The sequence below is a fragment of the Ursus arctos genome, unplaced genomic scaffold, assembly GCF_023065955.2.
Source record: "Ursus arctos isolate Adak ecotype North America unplaced genomic scaffold, UrsArc2.0 scaffold_15, whole genome shotgun sequence".
Classification (NCBI taxonomy): domain Eukaryota; kingdom Metazoa; phylum Chordata; class Mammalia; order Carnivora; family Ursidae; genus Ursus; species Ursus arctos.
Genome location: NW_026622819.1, coordinates 25,764,732 through 25,784,598, shown reverse-complemented (window position 1 = coordinate 25,784,598; position 19,867 = coordinate 25,764,732). Strand labels below are relative to the sequence as shown.

The window sequence follows — 19,867 nt, the reverse complement described above, 5'->3', positions numbered from 1 at the left end:
CTTCACATAAACATTCGTTGAATTTGCTTTTATTCATATATTCAGCGGTCTATTTTGAAATGTGATATTTGCCACTGTTTTGGCCTATTAGATTTGCAGATTCTGTTGTCGAGAGAGTCACCAGGCCTTGATTGGAACTGAATTTGTTCTAGGAGGTGACTGTCTATTGATGCCCTTCTCCATTTTTTAAAAAGTTGTACTAAACTCTTAAGCTTGTTTGCCAAAGATATGAATTTAAACTTAGAGTTTTGATGCCATCTCCCGGTTTTAAATCACAAGCATGACATGGAACAAGCTTGTAAACTTATGGGCAGGTGCTCCCACGCCTGCCCCCAGCCCTTTCTCCTGGGAGCCAGCTCTTGACTTCAGGTTCTCCGCTCTCTCCTTTTCTGCCTGTCAGCATGGCTCTGGCTTCACTTCCTTCCCAAGTGGACGGGGTGCCCTGATCCGTCACATCAACTGCCCCAGAGTTCTCTTAGCCTTCTATCCGCCTCTCACCCCAGGACCCTGGACCCATCAACCCTTTTTTGCTTTTATGCTCAGCCTACTGTATACATCTTAAAATAAAAATTCAACTTTGTGCATCTCAGTTGAGTCCGCCACCTCGCCTGACAGTCTTCCTACCTGTCCTACGTGAACCCCCCTCTCTCATTTCTCTCCGAAGCTGTCCTGAACCTTCTTTGCTGTCCCTCCAGGCCATTTTGGCCATTTCAGTGATTTGCTGAACATTCCTTTTATCATTTTATCCGGGCCACATCTCTCTCCAGAATGCCGGATCCTAACTCTCAAAGTTATTGCGAGGACAGCATTATTGCTGCTGTCTCTTTTTATCAAATGGCGTATCATTTACCTGTTCTTCTCAGGTAAGCATAACTCTGCCCCGTCATTATGCTTGCCGTTTCACCGGCTGAGAACGAGTCGATCTCAGAACCGGGCAGACTTCCGTTGCCCGCCTCTGCCGAGGGGCTGTAGAGAGCAGTGCCGACGTTCCAGGTGGATCAGGTCTTGGCACCGGCTGGCATTTCAGTTCTTCTCAGTCCCTTGAGAATTTACAAAGTAAAACAGTGTTCACTCTTAAGCAAAATATGAGAATTGCTAAGAATACATATTGCATAATTCCCTAACAGAGCTGGAGGCCTGGATGAAGGCCTGGAACCTGAATTCTCTAATACTCAAGGTAGTGTCCTCTTCAGTCTGCATGACGGGGTTAAGAATTGATGAGACGCTTCTGACCGAGAGGACATAATCATCAGAATAAAAAGGCAACCTACATAATGAAAGAACATATTTGCAAACCATATATATGACAGGGGGTTAAATCTAAAATGTGTAAGAAACTCGTACAACTCAATAGCAGAAAAACAAAGAACCTGATTAGAAGAATGAGCGAAGGACTTGAATAGCTGTTTCTCCAGAAAACACATACAAATAGTATATGAAAAGGTGCTTGACATCATTAAATATCACAGAAATACAAATCAAACCCACAATAAGGTGTCCCCTCACACCTGTTAGGATGGCTGTATTCAAAAAACCAAAAGATAAGAGTTGCTGAAGATGTAGAGAAATGGGGACCCCGTATACTGTTGGTGGGAATGTACAACCGTGCAGCCATTCTAGAAAACAATATGGAGGTTTCCTCAAAAAATTAAAAATAGAACCTACCGTCTGACCCTGACATGGGATTTCTAGGTGTGTATCCAAAAGAATTGGAATCAGGATCTTGAAGAAATACCTGTACTCCTGTGTTCATTGCAGCGTTATTTCCAACAGCCAACCTATGGAAACAACCCACGTGTCCATCAACAGACAAGTGGACAAAGAAAATGTGGAATACCCGTGTTGTATACATAGTATGGAATATTATTCAGCTTTTGAAAAAAGGGAAATCCTGCCATCTGTGACAATAGGGATGAGCCTGGAGGACCTTAGGCTAAGTGAAACAAGCCCGTCACAGAAGAACAAACGCCACATGATTCTACTTATGTGAGAATCTACAATAGTCAGGCTCATAAAAGCTGAGAATAAAACAGGGATTGACAGGGGCCGAGGGGAGAGAACCATGGAGAGTTGTTGTTTAATGGGTACAACGTTTCAGTGAGGCAAGACGCAAAGTCCTAGCCATCGCTGTGGATCTGGTGCCTACAGTTGACATACTGTATTGTGCACTTAAAAATTTTTGAGAGCATGGATCCCCCATTAAATGTGCTTAGCACACACAGAAGGAGTCACGAGGGAACTCTTGGAGGGGGTGGGTATGCCTATTACCTCGATTGTAGTGGTGATGGTTTCACAGGTATTTGTGTAAATCCAAACTCATCAAGCTGTTTGCATTAAATGTGTACTGTATTTCATATACCAGCTATGCCTCAATAAAGCTGTTTTTTATTTATTTACTTATTTTTTAAAGATGAGGAAATGGGACTCACAGAAGTACCTTAGGTATTCTTTTTTAAAGGTTTTATTTATTTGACAGAGAGAGAGAGCACGTAAGCAGGGGGAGCAGCAGGCAGAGGGAGAGGAAGAAGCAGGCTCCCCATGGGGGATCTGGGGCTGGATCCCAAGACCCCAGGATCATAACCTGAGCCGAAGGCAGACACTTAACCAACTGAGCCGCCCAGGCGCCCCAAGAAAGCTGTTTTTTAAAGAAAGAAATTATATAATGGGAAATTTAACTGATTTTCTTTTCCTTTTTTTTTTTTTTATGTTGCTCATTAGAGTGGCAGTCTGACATGTGAGGAGTCCCTTCAGAGGAGACCCTTGCTGGACTCATTATCCACACTTGGTAGCAGCAGGAGAGCCACTTCTGGTTCTGTTGAAAGCAGAAAGACAGTATTGTCTCGGGCCCTCTTGTCAGAGCACATGGCGTGAACAAGCAGAGTGACGTCTGTTTGCTTTCCCCTCAGAGCCCTTATGTTTTATGTGCAGCAGGGAAGACTGGCTTATGTCTGCCTAGGCCCTGTGTTAGACACTGAGCTCAGTGCTGGTCGTGCTGGGTGCTGCTGGTGGGAGAAGCAGTTGGGGTGAAGTCTCTACAGGACCCCCCTGAATATTCTGTGGGACATCGAATTTGCGCGTCTCCCTTCCCCATCCCCCACCTCCGGCCCCCAGTATGCAGGCAGATATCGCTGGAGAAGAAAGATGGCCTCAGCGTTATTTGTTTTCCTGGCTTTCTTTCCTTTATTCTTCACATCTGTATCTATCCTCTTTTGGTAGAAATTTGAAAAAACACTTTACCATTACTGTCTCGGAGGAGCTGATTTCCTGGCTCATCCCAGATGAGTGAAGGCAGAAAGTCTCTGGGGGTCCGATCTGTAAAGATCGGCTTATCGGAGTATGCTCGAGCTTGACGTAAACATGTCACTTGTGAAGGGCTGACATTTTACTTGTGACCACTGAGTACACATCCAGACAGTTTCTTTCTCTTACTGTGATTAGCATGATTAATTTTTTTAATCTCTTAGCACTTTATTTTCTTCCCAGCTGAGTCACGTAGCGCAATCCTTGGATTTGAAGAGACAGTCAGTTTGAGGAATGGAGGTATTCTCTGTCACCGACCATTAATTCTCTGTTCAGCTGGTGGAGGGAGGGTGTCTGTAAAAACCCAGACTGGTCTTCCTTTCAGTCATTTGAATTGGCTCTAAAATGAGGAAGGAAACGTGACACGCACCGGCCACTCTATGGAGGGGCCCAATCACTACATTGGACACGGAAACTAAGAGGAGACTGTGTGTTAATTATACTGGAATTAAAACACAAACTTAGAAATATAAAAAATAAAACAAGAAAAGGAATTATCCTTGAAGGAGAGAATAAACTGTATAGGCACAATTCTTTTTTGCAAGCAGAGAGGTCTGACTAGCTGAGTATGGTCCGGTCTCCCTCTCTCTTTGGCCGGAGAGCCAGCAGCTAAGACCTCCAGGGGAGGCTCGTGTGTTTCATGACTTCCTGCCCAAGTGTCATGATTTTTTGGTATCAGATGCTACTGAACACACCTAGTGTAATTGCTCCCCTTTTCCAGCATGGGGATTTTCAGGTGGAAAAGTCTTGGCTGAGGAGAAGGATCCATGGTGGGGAAAGAAGGTGATGGAGAAGGGCCGATGGGCAGAGTCCTGGGAAGGGATCGGGTCCAGAGCACGCGGGCGAGGTCAGTCTCAGCTCATAGGAGAAAGCTCACGATGGCTGGGATGCGTGTGGCTACGTGTGAAGTGCAGAGGGGGCCAGGGTCTTAGGAGGCTCCAGAGCACCTGGTGATGGTCCACAGGTCACAGACGTCATCCCTCAGGGGCCTGCAGGAGTGTTAGCGTTGAGCCAGCTCCTCCGTGGCTGCTGGTTCGCCAGCTGTACTCAGACAGGAGGCAGAGGTCGCCCCAGTGAGGCGTGTAAAGGGAGTGATCGTGATAGGCCGAGTAACTCCAGCATCCCTGGGAACTCTCCCTGGAGACGAGGGGACTTGAGGTTTGCCCATCAGAAGGGGATTTACTGCTCCAGCAACTCTGATTCCAAGACATTTTCAATGTTACATGCTTGGTACTGTGCTCAATTCTGCCTGTGACTCTGCGGAAGCTGGAGACCCCCTCAGTGTGTCCCTCTTTCCCCTCTCACCAGGTAGTCCCTTTACCATCAGTGGCTGCCCCCAGGGACAGGAGCCGTTGGTTCCTGTATCCGTCCCCAGCCCCGATCTCACTGAGAGTGAAGGGGAAAAGGAGAAGGCAGGTGTGGGGTCCCTGTCCGTGTCAGCCCGCCTCAGCCTCTCTTCCCCACAGACCGTCGGCTGTGACTACGAGATCGGCTCCAATGCCACGGAGGATCGCTGCGGTGTGTGCCTTGGGGACGGCTCTGCCTGCCAGACCGTGAAGAAGATGTTTAAGCAGAAAGAAGGATCTGGTAATGAACAAATAATTGAAGTGGCAGGGGACTGAGAATGGAGGGTAAGATTGATGGCTGTGTTTTAAAGCAGATTGTAACTTTCAGAGAACTCCGCATAGACGTAGTCTTCGCGACAAAAGGATAAGGGCTCCCTGACAGTTTTAGGGACGGGGCTGATTGCTAGGCATTTACGGTATGTCTCCCACTGCACGGGAATCTAAGTCTCCCACCGCCTGGGGGCTGTTCCCGGGAATGGGAATGAATGTCATCCCTGGGAGAGCATCCAGGGCTGAAGGCCATTGGCCCAGGAATGACCTCGAACTGAGGGAGACAGATATCAAAAGCAGACACAGGGCGGGCTCTAAGGGAGAGGGCAGAGAAGCCAGCCGTGGGCTTCAAGGCAGAAGGCTCATAGTGCACTTTCAGGGACAAAGGAGAGGCAAGGCAAGGTGGCTTGGGCTGGCTCTTCTTTCCCATCTCTCCCAGTAAAGGGGTCCCACCCCGTACTGCCCCACGGTGCCCCAGGTGGCTGCTGCCACCTGACGACCCCTCCTGACCCAAGCTCTGCTGTTCCTTTCCCATGATGACCTTCCACAAGGTTTCTTCTTTGTGCAGCTCTGGGCTACTAATAATCCTCGGGAATGAAGAGCTCACCTTCACCCCGAATCAGCCATGAAGCATGTCCGTCTTCCGTTAAAACTGCCGGTCCCTTGGCAGCAACAGTGAGTGACAGCTGAAGGGCCTTGCGAGGAGGCTAGGCGAGGCCCAGAGATAGTGAAGACAACTCAGAGTATCATAGTTTAGGCTCCTAGAAACACCCTAAGACGAGAAGTCAGGAACCAAGAATTTATTTGCGGGTCAGGAGGTCCTGGAAAACACCAGTAGGCATTCAGGAAGTGAAACGGGGAAAGGAGGAGAGCCAAGAAAGGGTGTGTCATTAAGCCAGGGACCATTATACAGGAGCCAGCGTAGAAGTGGTACATTGGAATTTTCCCATCCAAGGGGTGAAGGAGCTGAGACAGTGGATGCCGACTTGGTTAGTCACTGCTTGAGGCTACTTTGGGGAGGGGGCAGTTAGGTGGTTATTTTTCTGGATTCCAAAGAAATGCAGGTGCTGGGAGTAGGGAGTCCACTGTGCACTCCTCAGGTAGGGCCTGAGGAGAGAGGGGCAGTGTCTACACTGGAGTGTTACCCAGGGCGGGAAGTGACAAGGACTCCCAGATGCAGTGGGCCACCGTTTTCCTGGGTCCCGACAAAGCAATGCCTCTCTCTTGGACATGCTCACCAGCCAGGGTGAAGTTACTGGGTACGCCCTTGGGTATCAGGTGCATTGCTCAAATGCCCTGTTGGTCTCTAGGACACGTCACAGTGGGTGACCTGAATTTGTTTAATTTCATCCCAGGTTTTTGATCTTTGACTATTGAACTAATAAAGTTGAATTGTAAAGTGAAATGCTTCTCTTGCCCTTTAGAATTATCACCGAAGGACTATATTTTATGTCTGTCTATTTGATGGCTTTAGTATGCATGAAATGTATCCTTTGTATTATTTACTTGGTATGTGAGTGATAACCCAGTGTGTCTTAGGCTTATGCTCAAGCCTCCTGTGATTGCTAATATTTGTCCAATCTTATAAAGTTGCTATGTAAATATTTTCCTTTATTTAGATATGACCTCATTTACGTGGATTATGAAGTCACCCTTAAAATCATGTTTCTACATTTAATCTCAGCAATATTTGTTTATCTGTGGGGGTTCAGATCTTCGTCCTCAGATATGCTATGCTCCTAACATTATGGTAACTCCTTTAAAAAGCAGTGTTCATTCTTGAATCTCCACCACTTAACCTTTTAACTAAGCCCTTAGGAAAGTGGGCTTTAGTTCTGGATTCTTGACTCTACTCTGGTTTCTTGGGAGTGAGGAAAAGACCAGAAGCATCTTGAGTCTCCCTCCCACCTCTATCCCTGCTTAGAGACCTTGATGCCTCCGGCCACATGTCCAGCACTGAGCATTTGGCATCCCTCATGCCTTTGGTTTTCAGTTCTCCTTCTCTCATTTGCTTCCCAGAGGGCTTCTGATGGCTTTTGGCACCCAGAGTGAGGTGTCAACTTTAGACCGTGCATATTCTGAGAGAGCCTCGAATCCCTCTGGCACTGCTACTCCCAGCACAGTGAGGAAGTCCAGCCAGATCTCACTCTGGACTCTGTTAACACCCAGCAGGGTCGTCTGTGTTCCTTATACCCACCAGGCTGATCCCATCTTTGCTGTGTGCCTAATAAAGCCAGATACACCATAAAGTGATTGGCTCGGGGGTTCACACTGTAACTTCATCTCCCTGGTCAAGGCACCGCATTTGCTTTCAAGAATTTGTGATGTGTGGCGAGCTCTGATGGAGGATTCTTCCAGAGCAAATATGTTTCTGCAGTCAGTTACATGGGGGCTGTAGCTGGAGATGACTTCGTTACCCCCACACTTACGTGTCAGATCTCCAGAGCCTTGTTATCACAGCCACGTCCTGGAGAGAAAGCCCAGTGTCTCCTTTCTGAGGGAAGTTAGCAACCATCAGACAACACCAGAAAAAAAACGAACCTGGGCGACAGGTACATCTAGCACTTGAGGCAAGATCATCTCTGTGACTAGGAAATGATGGAGACATGCAGTCAGTCACCTAGAAGAATCCAAACCTCTTTCAAACCTTGCATGGCCTAACTGATCCTGTGTCTGCTTGCGTTCTCCTTCCTTCCTACTTACTTTGGTTTGTGGCTTTCTTTTAACAGAGTGCTATGAAACAAAAGTATAAGTGGAGAAGTTTGCATTAGAGATGCACATGGTGGTCAGACCCAGCTTCTCCTCCTCTCCAACAGCTGCTCCCTTTGACAATGGAAGTGTGAAATATTAGCCAAGTCCTTTTTTCTTGGCTTTGTGTTGTTGTTTTTTGTTTGTTTGTTTGGTGAGTGCTCCTAAGAGAAAGGATGATGGATGATGTGGAATTAAAAGGAATTGGGAGGCAGTAGGCCAGGTGCTGATCTAGATAACCATTGACCATGGGGAGGTCATCCCATTGGACCTCCACTTCTGAGGCCCCTTTCCACCCTGTCTGGTATTTCTTATTTTCTCCCTGCCCTTAGCCCTAAGGCTGATCATTTGCTTGTTGATATCTAAGTGTCGAAGTTAGGCAGAGTCTCCAGGAGAAGGTGTCTTTATCCATGGCCTTCTTGGGCGGTCCAGTAAGTCCCTGTCTGCCTCTGTGGAGAGGAAGTCATTTAGTAGATTTGAGCCGTGCGCTACATGGCAGCATATGCCTTTTAGTTCGTGTCACACTTGGGGAACATAAGGCCCACTTTCTTGTAGACCGTCCAGAATAGTTTCCATTTCCTCTTGTGGAGAAAGAAAAAAGAATTACCATGTTGGTATAGTGCCATGGTTACTGTGAATAGAAGTGTCTGGAATTAAAGAACTTAGGTCCAGAATACGGTGAACTGTGTACAGATATCATCACTCATTCATTTATTCATTCACTCTATTACTTGAGAAACACTGAGTACCTATTGTGTGCTTGGCATGGGGGATAGAAAGACGAATGAGACCATGACTCTTTCCACTGCCTCCCTGCCTTACGCCATCCAGGTAACAGGCCTGGGTCCCACTCTGCCACATGGCCCTTAGGCAGAACTTAAATGAGGAGCCGAGTTCAGAAGGAAGTTGGTAGAGCATTAAGCTCTGTTCCTCTAAGGGCACCCTGGGCTTGTTACCCAGAACCTTGACCTTTATGCCAGACTCTTGAAGCCCACTCTCTTTGGCCTAGAACGTTGACCCATTATCATCTAGCTCCTCAGCCTTGAGTTTTTGTTTTTGTTTTTGTTTTTCCTGTTGCCTAATTTTCTTGATTCTGTACGATTCACCTACCATGGTCTTAAATGTTAAAACTTGACAGTTTTTAGCCTCTTGCACTAAATCACTGACTTCTAAAACCACTTCTGGGCTTGCTTGGCATCTCTAGACTTGACTAATGCCAGACCCAGTGACCACTAAACCAGGTCCTGGTCTTGCTCACACCGGCTGCTTTCCTCTGTTGCTGGGAATAAGGGACCACATTCTCTGAGTGCCCTGGAACTCCCGTACAGGTAATTGTATCACTTAACTCACTGCCCAAACTGCCAGCCTCTATTCCTACTTCCTTTATTTAATATTAACTAGAATGTGCTCAGACTTTTACTTTAAAACCTTTTTATGGAACTAGAGCAGTCACCATACAAAATTCACCTTATTAAATATTATTACATATATTTGCATATCTGGTTAGTGGGTTTGATGCCCATCATGGAGTTATTGTAACTCTCTTGGCATAATATTTAAATTAATTCAATTTCCTCTGATACACATCACAATTTCATTTTCATGATTAAACGTGTCAAAAAAAATCTGCAGTCTAGAAAGCAGAGGAAGGGTACAGAAAGTTTCTTCTAGAAACACCTGCTGCCGGTATCCATATCTTTAGGAGATTCCTGGAATGTAGTGAAAGAAGCAACTGCCTGGGATTATGCTCGAACCTGACCACCGGGTACCGCCCCACTTCCCGAGGCTGTGTGTTTACTTCGTTCTTCTAGCTGCAGCTCCCTAGTCTCTGCCACTGATCTTCTCGGCTGGATTTAATTCACCTAGAGTTAGGAATTGACACCAGTTTCCAGTTATGTTAAGATTGCTGTCTTAATCCCATAATGAGGCAGATTCTGGACTTTTTCTTGGGGCCTCTTAGTCTCTGTGACATGAGGAAGCTCATGAAGGAATGGAACCCATGGAGAACACCTCACAACACAGGGTGGGGGGCTGTGGCGGCAGTACACACAAGGTCGAGATACAAATCTGGGCAGTGAGAAGGAAGAGACACTTCTAGGAACAAATGACATGACTTCGTGACTCAAAGTTGCTTCTATGCTATACTGCAGGGTTCAGTTTGTTTGCTGTTGGCTGAAGAGAGAAGGGGGTTCGCTCTGATTTTAGGTGGGTGAATGACATGAGGAGGTCAGTGTCACAGAAGACTGGTTTGCCAACAACATCCATAACGGCCTGGGACAGGGGAGCCCCGTGCTAGGAGATGAGTCCACAGAGACAGGATGAGAATCTTATAAGAAAACATTTCAGAGAAAGCCCAAGGCAGAAGGTAATGCATAATAAGAAGAAGGGGCGTGGCTTCCTTGAATCCAGAATATCACCTTATTTGGAGCGTGTCCTAGATCATGTTTTCTAGGAAATCCCAGGCTGGAAGGAATAGGAAGGGAAGGAGAGGGACTGGATACTCCACTTGACACTTTTCATATGAAGAGAGCTCCGGGCTGCCACCCTTTGTCCCAGGTGCCTTTAGGGTCAGGAGGCCCCTGTCAACATCTCTTCCCTTTTCTATGTTTCCTTTCTCCTGGCCTCTAGCAAGAGGGTTGTGGTTGCTGATTGGGTGGGTCAAGGTTCTGGTGCCCTTACAGCCCGCTTTTTGAAATAATTGAAGCTAAAACTCTCAATCTAGGACAAGGCAGTTGGACTTCTCAAAAGATCTGCTGGACACATTTACGTGTACATAGTTCTTCCTCACTCTGATCTGGAAAAGGGTCAAATGGAAGGTTGTACCTGAACTTGACATTGACGTGTCATTGCTGTCAAGACAAGCATCAGGACATGGACTGGCCTTTCCCAGGAGCCTCCTCTCATTAAACCATGAGATTTGGGCCTGCAGTGAGGATTGTTTTGCTCACCGCAAACTGACAGCATAAATCTTTCTAAGAAGATGAGCTTTGAAAAGATGTCTGGGGTTAATAGTATGACCTCTTTATGAGCACATTTTTATTAGATGCGACAGCCTAGAAACCAAACCAAATATGCTACTGGGTAAGTCCTTTTTTGTGAATTACAAAGAACAGTTGGATAAGATGCACTTTAGCGCCAGTGATCTATCGTAGCTCTTAACGATGATGGCTTCCGAAGTGAGGCCGGTCTTCTGTTTCATCACCAGAAGCCCTGAGTATTCCTTCAGCTCGAGGGGCTCAGGACTCGGTGATGGGATGTTTTCTGCAGGTGAGTCTCCATGGCCCCAGACTCCTTCTTTGAGGTCAAGATTACATTTTCTTACTTCCCCCAATTTTCCCAGTATTGCCCCCGTCTGGTGCAAATGACTAATGTTTTCTAGGGAAGGTGGGAGAGAAGCAATTTTCTGAATGAAAAATTCACCATTCTTAACACTTTGGAGATAATCTTACCAACCCTGAAAAGCTCCCTTTGACACAGAATCAATGTCTCAGAAACTTTCCATCCTTACTTTTTAATAGGATTCTCATTTCTATAAAGAAGACCCTTGAGGCTAAGATATTCAGGAGGATTTTTTAAAATCTCTTTCTACCAACCACATTTTTTATTAAAACTGCTATTTTAAGAGTTAGTTAGCAAACCCTGGATATAGGTATATGTACTTTCCACCTAGGTGTGTGATGTTCCTCTCGTGGGAACTCTGTTTTCTCATTTGGTAAGCAGGAAGGTTTGTAGCCAATCCTTTCCAATTAAATGTCCCTTAATAGCAGATTGGTTAAATAAATGGGTTTCTGTCATTTTTGTAGTTGCTGAAATGCTCAAAAAATATGGAAAGATATGTAAGGTATATTAAATTTAAAAAGCAATAGTTGGAATAGCTCATGTAATATGATCCCACTTGTTTAAGAAATTATATGTATATATGCTTATACATGCAGACAAAAGTTTTGGATGAGAATCCCATAAACTATTCACTGTAGTTGTCTTTGGAACACAGGACTGGGGATGAAGGAAAACTGAAATTTTTACTTTTCATTTTATACTCGTCTCGAGTGTGGGCTTTTTTGTCATGTGCAAAGGAGTCTGGTGGATATATTGTGGTTCTTTTGAACTCCATATCACCATAATTTTATTTTTTGGCTCCCCCTTGATATTCTTTTGCAAATATGTATTACAAATGTGCATTACTTTTGCTAATGGCTAAATGTTCTGTCTCAATTTACATCTTCTGTCTGTAAACTGTTCAGAAGCAGCACTTATAGTCACTGAAAGCTTTTATTCTAATTTGATGTACCTCCACTTTGAATTTGGCAGAATCTTCCATGATACACATTTCTAATTTTGGATTTTCTCTCTTAAGTGAAAGATAAAAAGCAAACTCTTCTGGATTTTTTTCCATCTGGTTCTCATTGTTTTGGGGGCTTGTTTTGTTGTTTGTCTGTAAACAAAGGAGATAAGGCGGTCGGCACAGTATTTGATGCCAGTTGATTTTCCTGCATGAGTTCTGCTATGAGAAGGCACTTGACATCCCAAGTCAGAAAGTGGCTGCAGGTTGCAACACTCCAAAGGCATTTCAGAAAACTGCATTAGCCTGAATTACACATGATAAATATTTTCCCTGAGCTAGTTATAAATTTGTAGTTTAGGGCACCTGGGTGGCACAGTTGGTTGAGTGTCTGACTCTTGATCTCAGCTCAGGTCATGATCTCAGGGTCGTGAGATTGAGCCCTGCACTGGGCTCCATGCTCAACATAGAATCCGCTGAAGATTCTCTCTCCCTCTCCCTCTCCCCCTCCCTGTTCATATTCTCCCTCGCTTGCTTTCTTTCTCTCAAATAAATAAATAAAATCTTTTTTTAAAAATTTGTAGTTTATATCAGCTATTTCAGGCAAGTCTTGTGAGTGCCAAATGGAATTTCATCAAATACTACAAGACCTGCATTTTGGTCTTGCTGGATGGGAGCTGCCAGTTTGAAAACTGGAGCTGAGGTTGTGGCCTGAGCTTCAGAGCAAATCGTACTTGCTGGCCAGCCCTAGGATTTGAGCTCCGAGGACCCCCCGTGACTGTAGTGTCTGAGGGAGGGGTAACAGTCAAGGTACTTCCAGGTAACAGAGACAAAGATTTGCTTATGGCTGAAAAGCCGAATGTCTCTCCAGTGCAAAATGACCAGGAAGATCAGGGTCTTAAAGCCAACATTTGTATGGAAAGCTTAAAAGAACAAAGAATGTTTTGCTTAGAAAAGAGAAAAATAATTGCATATTGGAGTTGTGAGGGATGTCGGACATCATCTCGTTGGAGCCCCTTCATTGTGCAGATGACATTCAAAGAAGTTAAATAAGTCAGTGAACACCATAGAGCTCATTCAAGGTGATGCAGAAACTAGGACTCACGTGTTCTGTCCCCCTGTCCCTGCATGCTCGCATGCCATCCCCCAAAGCCCATGTTCTTTCCATTCTGTCACATTTATGAGGTGATGGTTCTTAGGAAGCACAAATAGGACAAATGCATGAAGTGCTTGGCACGGAGTCTGCCAAAGGAAGGAAGCCATTATATGTTAATTCCTTTTGTCCCCAGCGTGTCTCCCGCCATGACAACCAGTAAATAAGGGTAGCGCTACAGCTAGAACCGATCATCATCTTTAAATGGATGCCCTCTGTGCTTTTTCAGGAAAGTAGAATGCAAGCTCATATTTCAGCAAAACATTAAAAAATAAGAAAAAAACCTGTCTAATGAATAGAACAGTCCAGCAATATAAAAAGCTGTGCTCAGAGCTGAGTTTCTCATCACGAGCTATGTTCAAGAGCACCAGGTGGCAAATCAATCCAAGATTCCCTCAGGGATTCTCCTAATGAATTTAAGCTATGATTAGATTATTTCTAAGCGTCTATCTTTAATGGGCAGGCAGTGAGGACGAATGAGCAGAAGGGTGTATCCAGCGCAATGTTGAAGAAGATTCATCTGATAGCAACAAATGGGGGAGCAGAGATGCTAATGGGATGCTAGTTAGGGGCTGTACGTTTTTGAACTATCAACTTAAAATCACAGAAAAGTCAATCCTGGATCAACCACAAATGCTTCAGAGTCCAATCTGCATTTATTTCACCTCTTCTCACAAAACTATGTGCATCCTGAGTCACAGAGCTCCTGGGAATTCTGCTCCTGGCCAATCTCTTTACAATTCCCCATGACGAGTGCGTCTGCTCACCCCAGGGACCAGCCAGGAGGAAGGCAAGGGCACTACACAATGGCGATGGGCGATGGGTCAGAAAAAGGTAGTGTTCAGCTAAGCTAGAGGGCCTCTTTCACTATTGTGTCTTCTCTCCTTAGGTTATGTTGACATCGGCCTGATTCCAAAAGGAGCAAGGGACATACGAGTAATGGAGGTTGAAGGAGCTGGAAACTTTTTGGCCATCAGGAGTGAAGACCCCCAAAAATATTACCTCAATGGAGGATTCATTATCCAGTGGAATGGGAACTACAAGCTGGCGGGGACCATCTTCCAATATGACAGGAAAGGAGACCTGGAGAGACTGATGGCCACGGGTCCCACCAATGAGTCGGTGTGGATCCAGGTAATGCAGAAGCAGAGGCAACGGCCGATGTGTATATTCGTTAGGGCCTGTCTGATTTCCAAGGTGTTTGCTAGGGGGCACTAATTTAGGACACTTAAAACTTCTTCTAACAAGGAGCAGGGAGGAAAGCAAGATACTACATTGTGCTGTTAATCCTTTATTGCCTAGAAGTTGCTGAAATCCCAGTAATGAAGTGCTGGGGGCCCTGAAGTCATCTGTTGGGAGTTTTGAGTTCAGCTTCCTATGATTGACATAGGCTGTTTATTTGAGGGTGATTGTTTCTCAGGTGTAAAAAGGATGCTGTCAGTCGATGTCAGTCTGGCATGATTTTCCAGCAGTGGTGGTGGAGTGACATGGTTTTTTCATATGTTACCATGTGGTTCTTAGGCAGGAGGTTTGACCTTGTGAAACTCTTAGGGGAGGAGGGGGTTAGAATGTAGTATGTGCACCTTAAAGGCCCAATTGATCCATCTTTCATGTTGTCAAGGAACCATAGAGAAAGAGTGGAATCATTATACCAGTAGAGACAAGGCAGGCTGGGGATGACGATGGCCCAAAAGAGTCAGATCTAACCATATTCAGAAGTTAGAGGGAGACGATTCCAGAGCCAGAGATCAGAGCTCACAAAAGCCAGAGATCAAGCCTTGACAGCTGTGATTCTTCAACGTCTACAGACATGACATCTACCTGCCCACGTGGTGAGGGGTTTATATATGGGAACCCCGATCCCGAGGAGCAACCAGCCCATCACCTCCAAGTTTAAGATGAATCCATTTTAAACATGTGGTCAGGGGCAGCTGGGTGGCTCAGTCAATTGAGTGTCTGACTCTTGGCTTCTGCTCAGGTCATGATCTCAGGGTCATGAGTTCAGGTCTCATGTTGGGCTCTGTGCTCAGCATAGAGTCCGCTTGGGATTCTTTCTTTCTCCCTTTGCCCCTTGCCCCTCTCACATGCTCTTTCTGTCTCTCTCTCTCTCTCTCGAATAAATAAATAGATAAAATCTTTTTAAAAAATCAATAAACGTGTGATAAGTAGATTGCCTGCAGGAGAGGGAAGTGAGGGGAAGGCCCCAAGAGTGGTAAGCCTTGGCTAAAGCCCATGACCATTTCTACCCCAGAACACTATGCTTTAAAGGAACTAACCAGCCTGAGAGCTAGAGGAGAGTATCATAAAACAACAGCAACAACAGTCATAAATGTCAGTGTTTATAGATTGTGAACTATGTGCCAGGCACTATTCTATTCATAGCAAACCCTGTATGTTTATTAACTTACTGAACTCCCACAACACCTCTATTTGTCATGCTGTTACTATCCTCACTCTGTAAATGAGGAAACAAAGGTGCAAAAAGATTAACTTACCTGTAATAACCAAGTTAGCAAGTTCACAAGAGCACAAGGAGACCCACCAGTCTGTTGTTGGAAGAGACACCCTCCCATTCCCTCAGAGCAGTTTCCGTACGATGAGACCTCTGTGGGATTTCAGTCAAGAAATCATTGAATGGAGATGAGGTAGAGACAGGTAAAGACACAGATATAGATAGATACAGATACAGATACAGATACAGATACAGATCGATGTATCAGTGGACGTAGAGGCAGAGGTGGCAATGTGTTCATTTACTGGCATTTGCTCCAGTGCGTGCCTTCGTGACTCAGAGAAAGGGCGCTCTGTAGTGTTGTCACAGAGCACAGTTCTGTGGTATCAAGTCATGACAGCGACGTCACCCCTCTTTTGCCTTTTAGCTTCTGTTCCAGGTGACTAACCCTGGCATCAAGTACGAGTACACAATCCGGAAAGACGGCCTTGACAATGACGTGGAAAAACTGGGGTACTTCTGGCAGTATGGCCGCTGGACCGAGTGCAGTGTAACATGTGGGACAGGTGAGCCACAGCTGCCGCGTCTGTGAATCCGTGTCCGCTTCACAAGGGGCCGTGGAGGCGACCTGAGCCAGTGGTTCCTACTCTGTGCGCAGAGGTCTGTGGGCTTCCACAAACATGGCCGGGGCCTCCGTGGGAGCGAATATGCTGCTCATGGTCTACAGAGAGGGGCAGCTCTCCCTTTATACTGTCCCTCATGAAAGGTTTTGTTTGAAAAAGTGTTACATGTCTTGTTTTGTTTTGTTTTCAGCTTTATTGAGCTATAACCGACTCATAACACTGTGTAAGTTTCGGGTGTACAACTGACCATTTGGTACACGTGTATTGTGAAATGTTTACCACAATAAGATCAGCCAACACACCCATCACGCCACATAGTTACCTTTTTGAGTGTGCTGAGAACACTCATTTAAGATCTGCTCTCTTAGCAACTTTCAAGTATACAGCGTAGTATTTCATGTGTTTTAAAGCAAAACAGAAACACTTAAAAGCCTGGCTTGAGGACCTGACTTCTACAAAAGTCAAACAACCCACCCAGAGCAGACTGCAAACAAGGCCAAATCCAAACCCTTACAAGCTCTCCTGATTCCCACCTGTTGTTCTTTTTCCTGTCTCCAGTTTACCAAGTATTTGTATCTATGAGGAGAGTAGTTTTCGCTCATGAAATCGAGCATTGGAGAGATTCCTTGCTGTTAAGTATGCCAGGATGGAATAAGTTCTTTTTTTTTTTTTAAGATTTATTTATTAGAGAGAGAGAGGGAGGAGGGGCAGAGGGAGAGGGAGGGAGAGAATCTTAAGCAGGCTCCCCACTGAGCATGGAGCCCAATATGGGGCTTGATCTCACAACCCTGAGGTCACGACCTGAGCTGAATCAAGAGCTGGATGCTTAACCGACTGAGCCACCCAGGCGCCCAGGATGGACTAAGTTCTGCTACAGTAACAAAGAAATCAAAATCTCAGGAATTGAACACAATGTATGTTTATTTCTAACCCATTCTAAGTCTGATGCAGGTTGGGTGGCCCAGCTTTGTCTTGGAGCTAAGACATCTGAAAGTTGTGGCTCTCAGTGTGCCCCACAGGAGAAGAAAGAATTGGAAGAGGCAGACTGGTTTTTGTTTTGTTTTGTTTTGTTTTTAAGATTTTGTTTATTTACTTGAGAGACAGCAAGAGAGAGACGGAGCACGAGCAGGGAGAGAGGGCAGAGAGAGAGGGAGAAGCAGGCTCCCTACTGAGCAGGGAGCCTGATGCAGGACTCGATCCCAGGATCCCGGGATCATGACCTGAGCCGAAGGCAGATGCTTAACCAACTGAGCCACCCAGGCACCCCAGACTGGCTCTTATTAGGGGCTTTGGCCTGGTGGTAACACAGATCATTTCTGCTCACCTTTCGTTGGTTGGCCTTAGTCCTCTGGGTACAGTTGACTGCAGAGAGAAGCCAGACACTGTGGACAAGCACAGGGACATCTGTGCGGCACTGGCTCTCTCTGCTGCAGGCTAGATGAAATTCTCTGAGGCCTGGGAGGGCAGGGTGCGGGCCTGTCAGGTACTTGGGGCTCTTTACTCGTTTGAGGGGCTTTAATAGTAGTACCAGATGAAAAGCCCTCTGCCTCTGTCTTGCCTTTCGGATTGTGTCCAAGTCTGTTCTGGAACTTTCTGCCTTGAGCCTGTCACTACTGCCTATAAACTAGGGCCACACCAGGGTAAGGTGTCCGATTCAGCGATGGAGCCAAGGGAGTGAAAGTAAAGGGGTGAATGGTTCAGAAGAACCCAGTCTACTCCCCCATGGGCTTCTCTCTCACATCCTGCGTCTCTGCACCACTCATCCACCTGCCCCCACCCCGTCCCCATCCCCTCTCCCTGCGCCAGAAAGTAGTCCTGGAAGGAGATCCAGCAATGGGCATGGAGTCACGCACCATGAAGCTAATAAACGACGCTTGTATTACCAACTTCCTTCTTTCCCTCCTTCAGTACGGAAACCAAGGGTCGCCTTTTAGAAATCCCAGGGATCATGTTCATCTCAAAAGGTGTGATGTTTTGAAAATTCTAAACCTCTGGAGATCCATTAGGGACAAAGGTGGGATGTGTGGCAGCAGCTGGCAGTGGGGCTAATGTCAGTGGTGGGGTTAGTGTCGGTGGTGTTACCACGGCTGCGGCTAGCATTTCCAGATGTCCTGCCCCGGGGGGCTGGGCTGGCCAAGGAGCTCAAGCAATTTAAGCAGAAAATCAGTTCCATGAAAAATATTTCCCTGAGGAGCAGTTGCGAGGAAAATGAGATCGTGGGGACTGTAGTCACAAATACTTTTTCCAGTTCTTACTTCTTTCAGCGAAGTACAGGTGTAAGCTGGAAGGTTCAGTTGTTTGTCCTGGGACACCAAGAGGGAAAACTCAGCCAGTCCAGACTGTGCAGGGGTCCTCCACAAAACAGGAGAACACCCGCCCCCCCCTTTTCTGTTTCAGCGTGGAGTGAATTCTTTGCATGACACAGGCAATATTTCAGAGCATAGGAATACAAGGTAAATGGTTGATTTGTGCAGTCATCGGAAAGCAGGCTCCTCTTAGCTGGGAAATGAAACGTCCTTACCAAATGTGAATCAGGGATTTGGTTTTGATATAGTCTGATCCTCAGCCCGCTTGGGCAAATGTCATCCTGGTTATTAAACCTTAACAGGAAATACCAGGGAGCTGTCACAGTGTCCATTTGCTCACCCTAATCTCAGTCGCACTGCCTGTTTGAGTGACAGTGAGCTCTCTTACTCTGGCGGAGAAGAAAGACAACATTTTTACTTTCATGCTGTCAGACACGGAGGGTGAAATGCTAATATTCCCCTAGGACACACGTTGCTAAATATAAAGATGGAAGACGGCCTGAAACTCCGAATCAGTCAACGATGTCGTTTATTTTCTTTGAGTGAAAACTTTCTATATTTTAAAAGTAAGTTAAATACATTTCTGGAAAATTAAAAATAGAAAAAATCACCCCCCTGACACATGCATTTTTGTATTTTACTTTGTTGCCTTTCAATATCCTTTTTTCTAGTCATAGATGTATCTAGTTGTGTGTCTATGGAAGTATTTATGCACATACACACGTGCCTTTGCTTAATGTCGTAACATGGGTACCTTCCCAAGTGCTACTCAGTCTTCAGAGCTATCATTTTTATGGATGTGTTCTAGTTCCCTGGCAAGGCAAAGCAAAATGTCTTTAGCCAATTCCATGTAAAGAATGATTTCATTAGTGTTAATTTGTAGCTGGAATTTCTAGGTTCAAAGAGTGTAAATATGATGGGAATGTTAAGAAACTTATTACCAAATTGATTCCCATAGTAAAAGAGTTACAAACAGTAGCAATCACTTTGTTTTGTTTTGCTTTTATTGTTACTGTATTATTTTAGCCTTACACTCTGTCGCTGGGAAGCATTGCGAATGTCCTAGGAAAATGGAGAACGTAACAACAAACTTTTGCAGCCACTCAGCTTTCTCAGATCTTACCATTATTCATGCTTATTTCAGTCTTCATGTTGAAAGAAAAGAAATTGCACAAATATACTTGAAGAGCACCTCCCTGACTCTACTCCCCTTCCTTTTTCCCCAGAGATAACTAGGGTCATGAAACCAGTATTTATTATTTTCACGCATGTTGTTAAATACTTTTATTATACATGTGAATAGCCATATACGTTAAAAAATATTGTTTCTCAGGCATTTAAGCTTTCTATAAATAGTTTCACACTCTATGTATCATTCGTTGTCTTG

General features: G+C 45.4%; 1 protein-coding gene across 6 annotated transcripts in view; it reads left to right on the top strand.

Annotated features, from left to right (window-relative positions):
• The window catches only part of ADAMTS12 (ADAM metallopeptidase with thrombospondin type 1 motif 12), a 292,638-nt gene that overhangs the window by 218,596 nt on the left and 54,175 nt on the right, over positions 1–19,867 (top strand). For all 6 annotated transcript variants that reach the window (XM_044387013.3, XM_026506767.4, XM_048224412.2 and 3 more), the window contains 3 exons: positions 4,767–4,887; positions 13,989–14,233; positions 15,979–16,117. In XM_044387013.3, the coding sequence (XP_044242948.2) occupies positions 4,767–4,887; positions 13,989–14,233; positions 15,979–16,117 (505 nt within the window). The remainder of the gene's footprint in view (positions 1–4,766; positions 4,888–13,988; positions 14,234–15,978; positions 16,118–19,867) is intronic.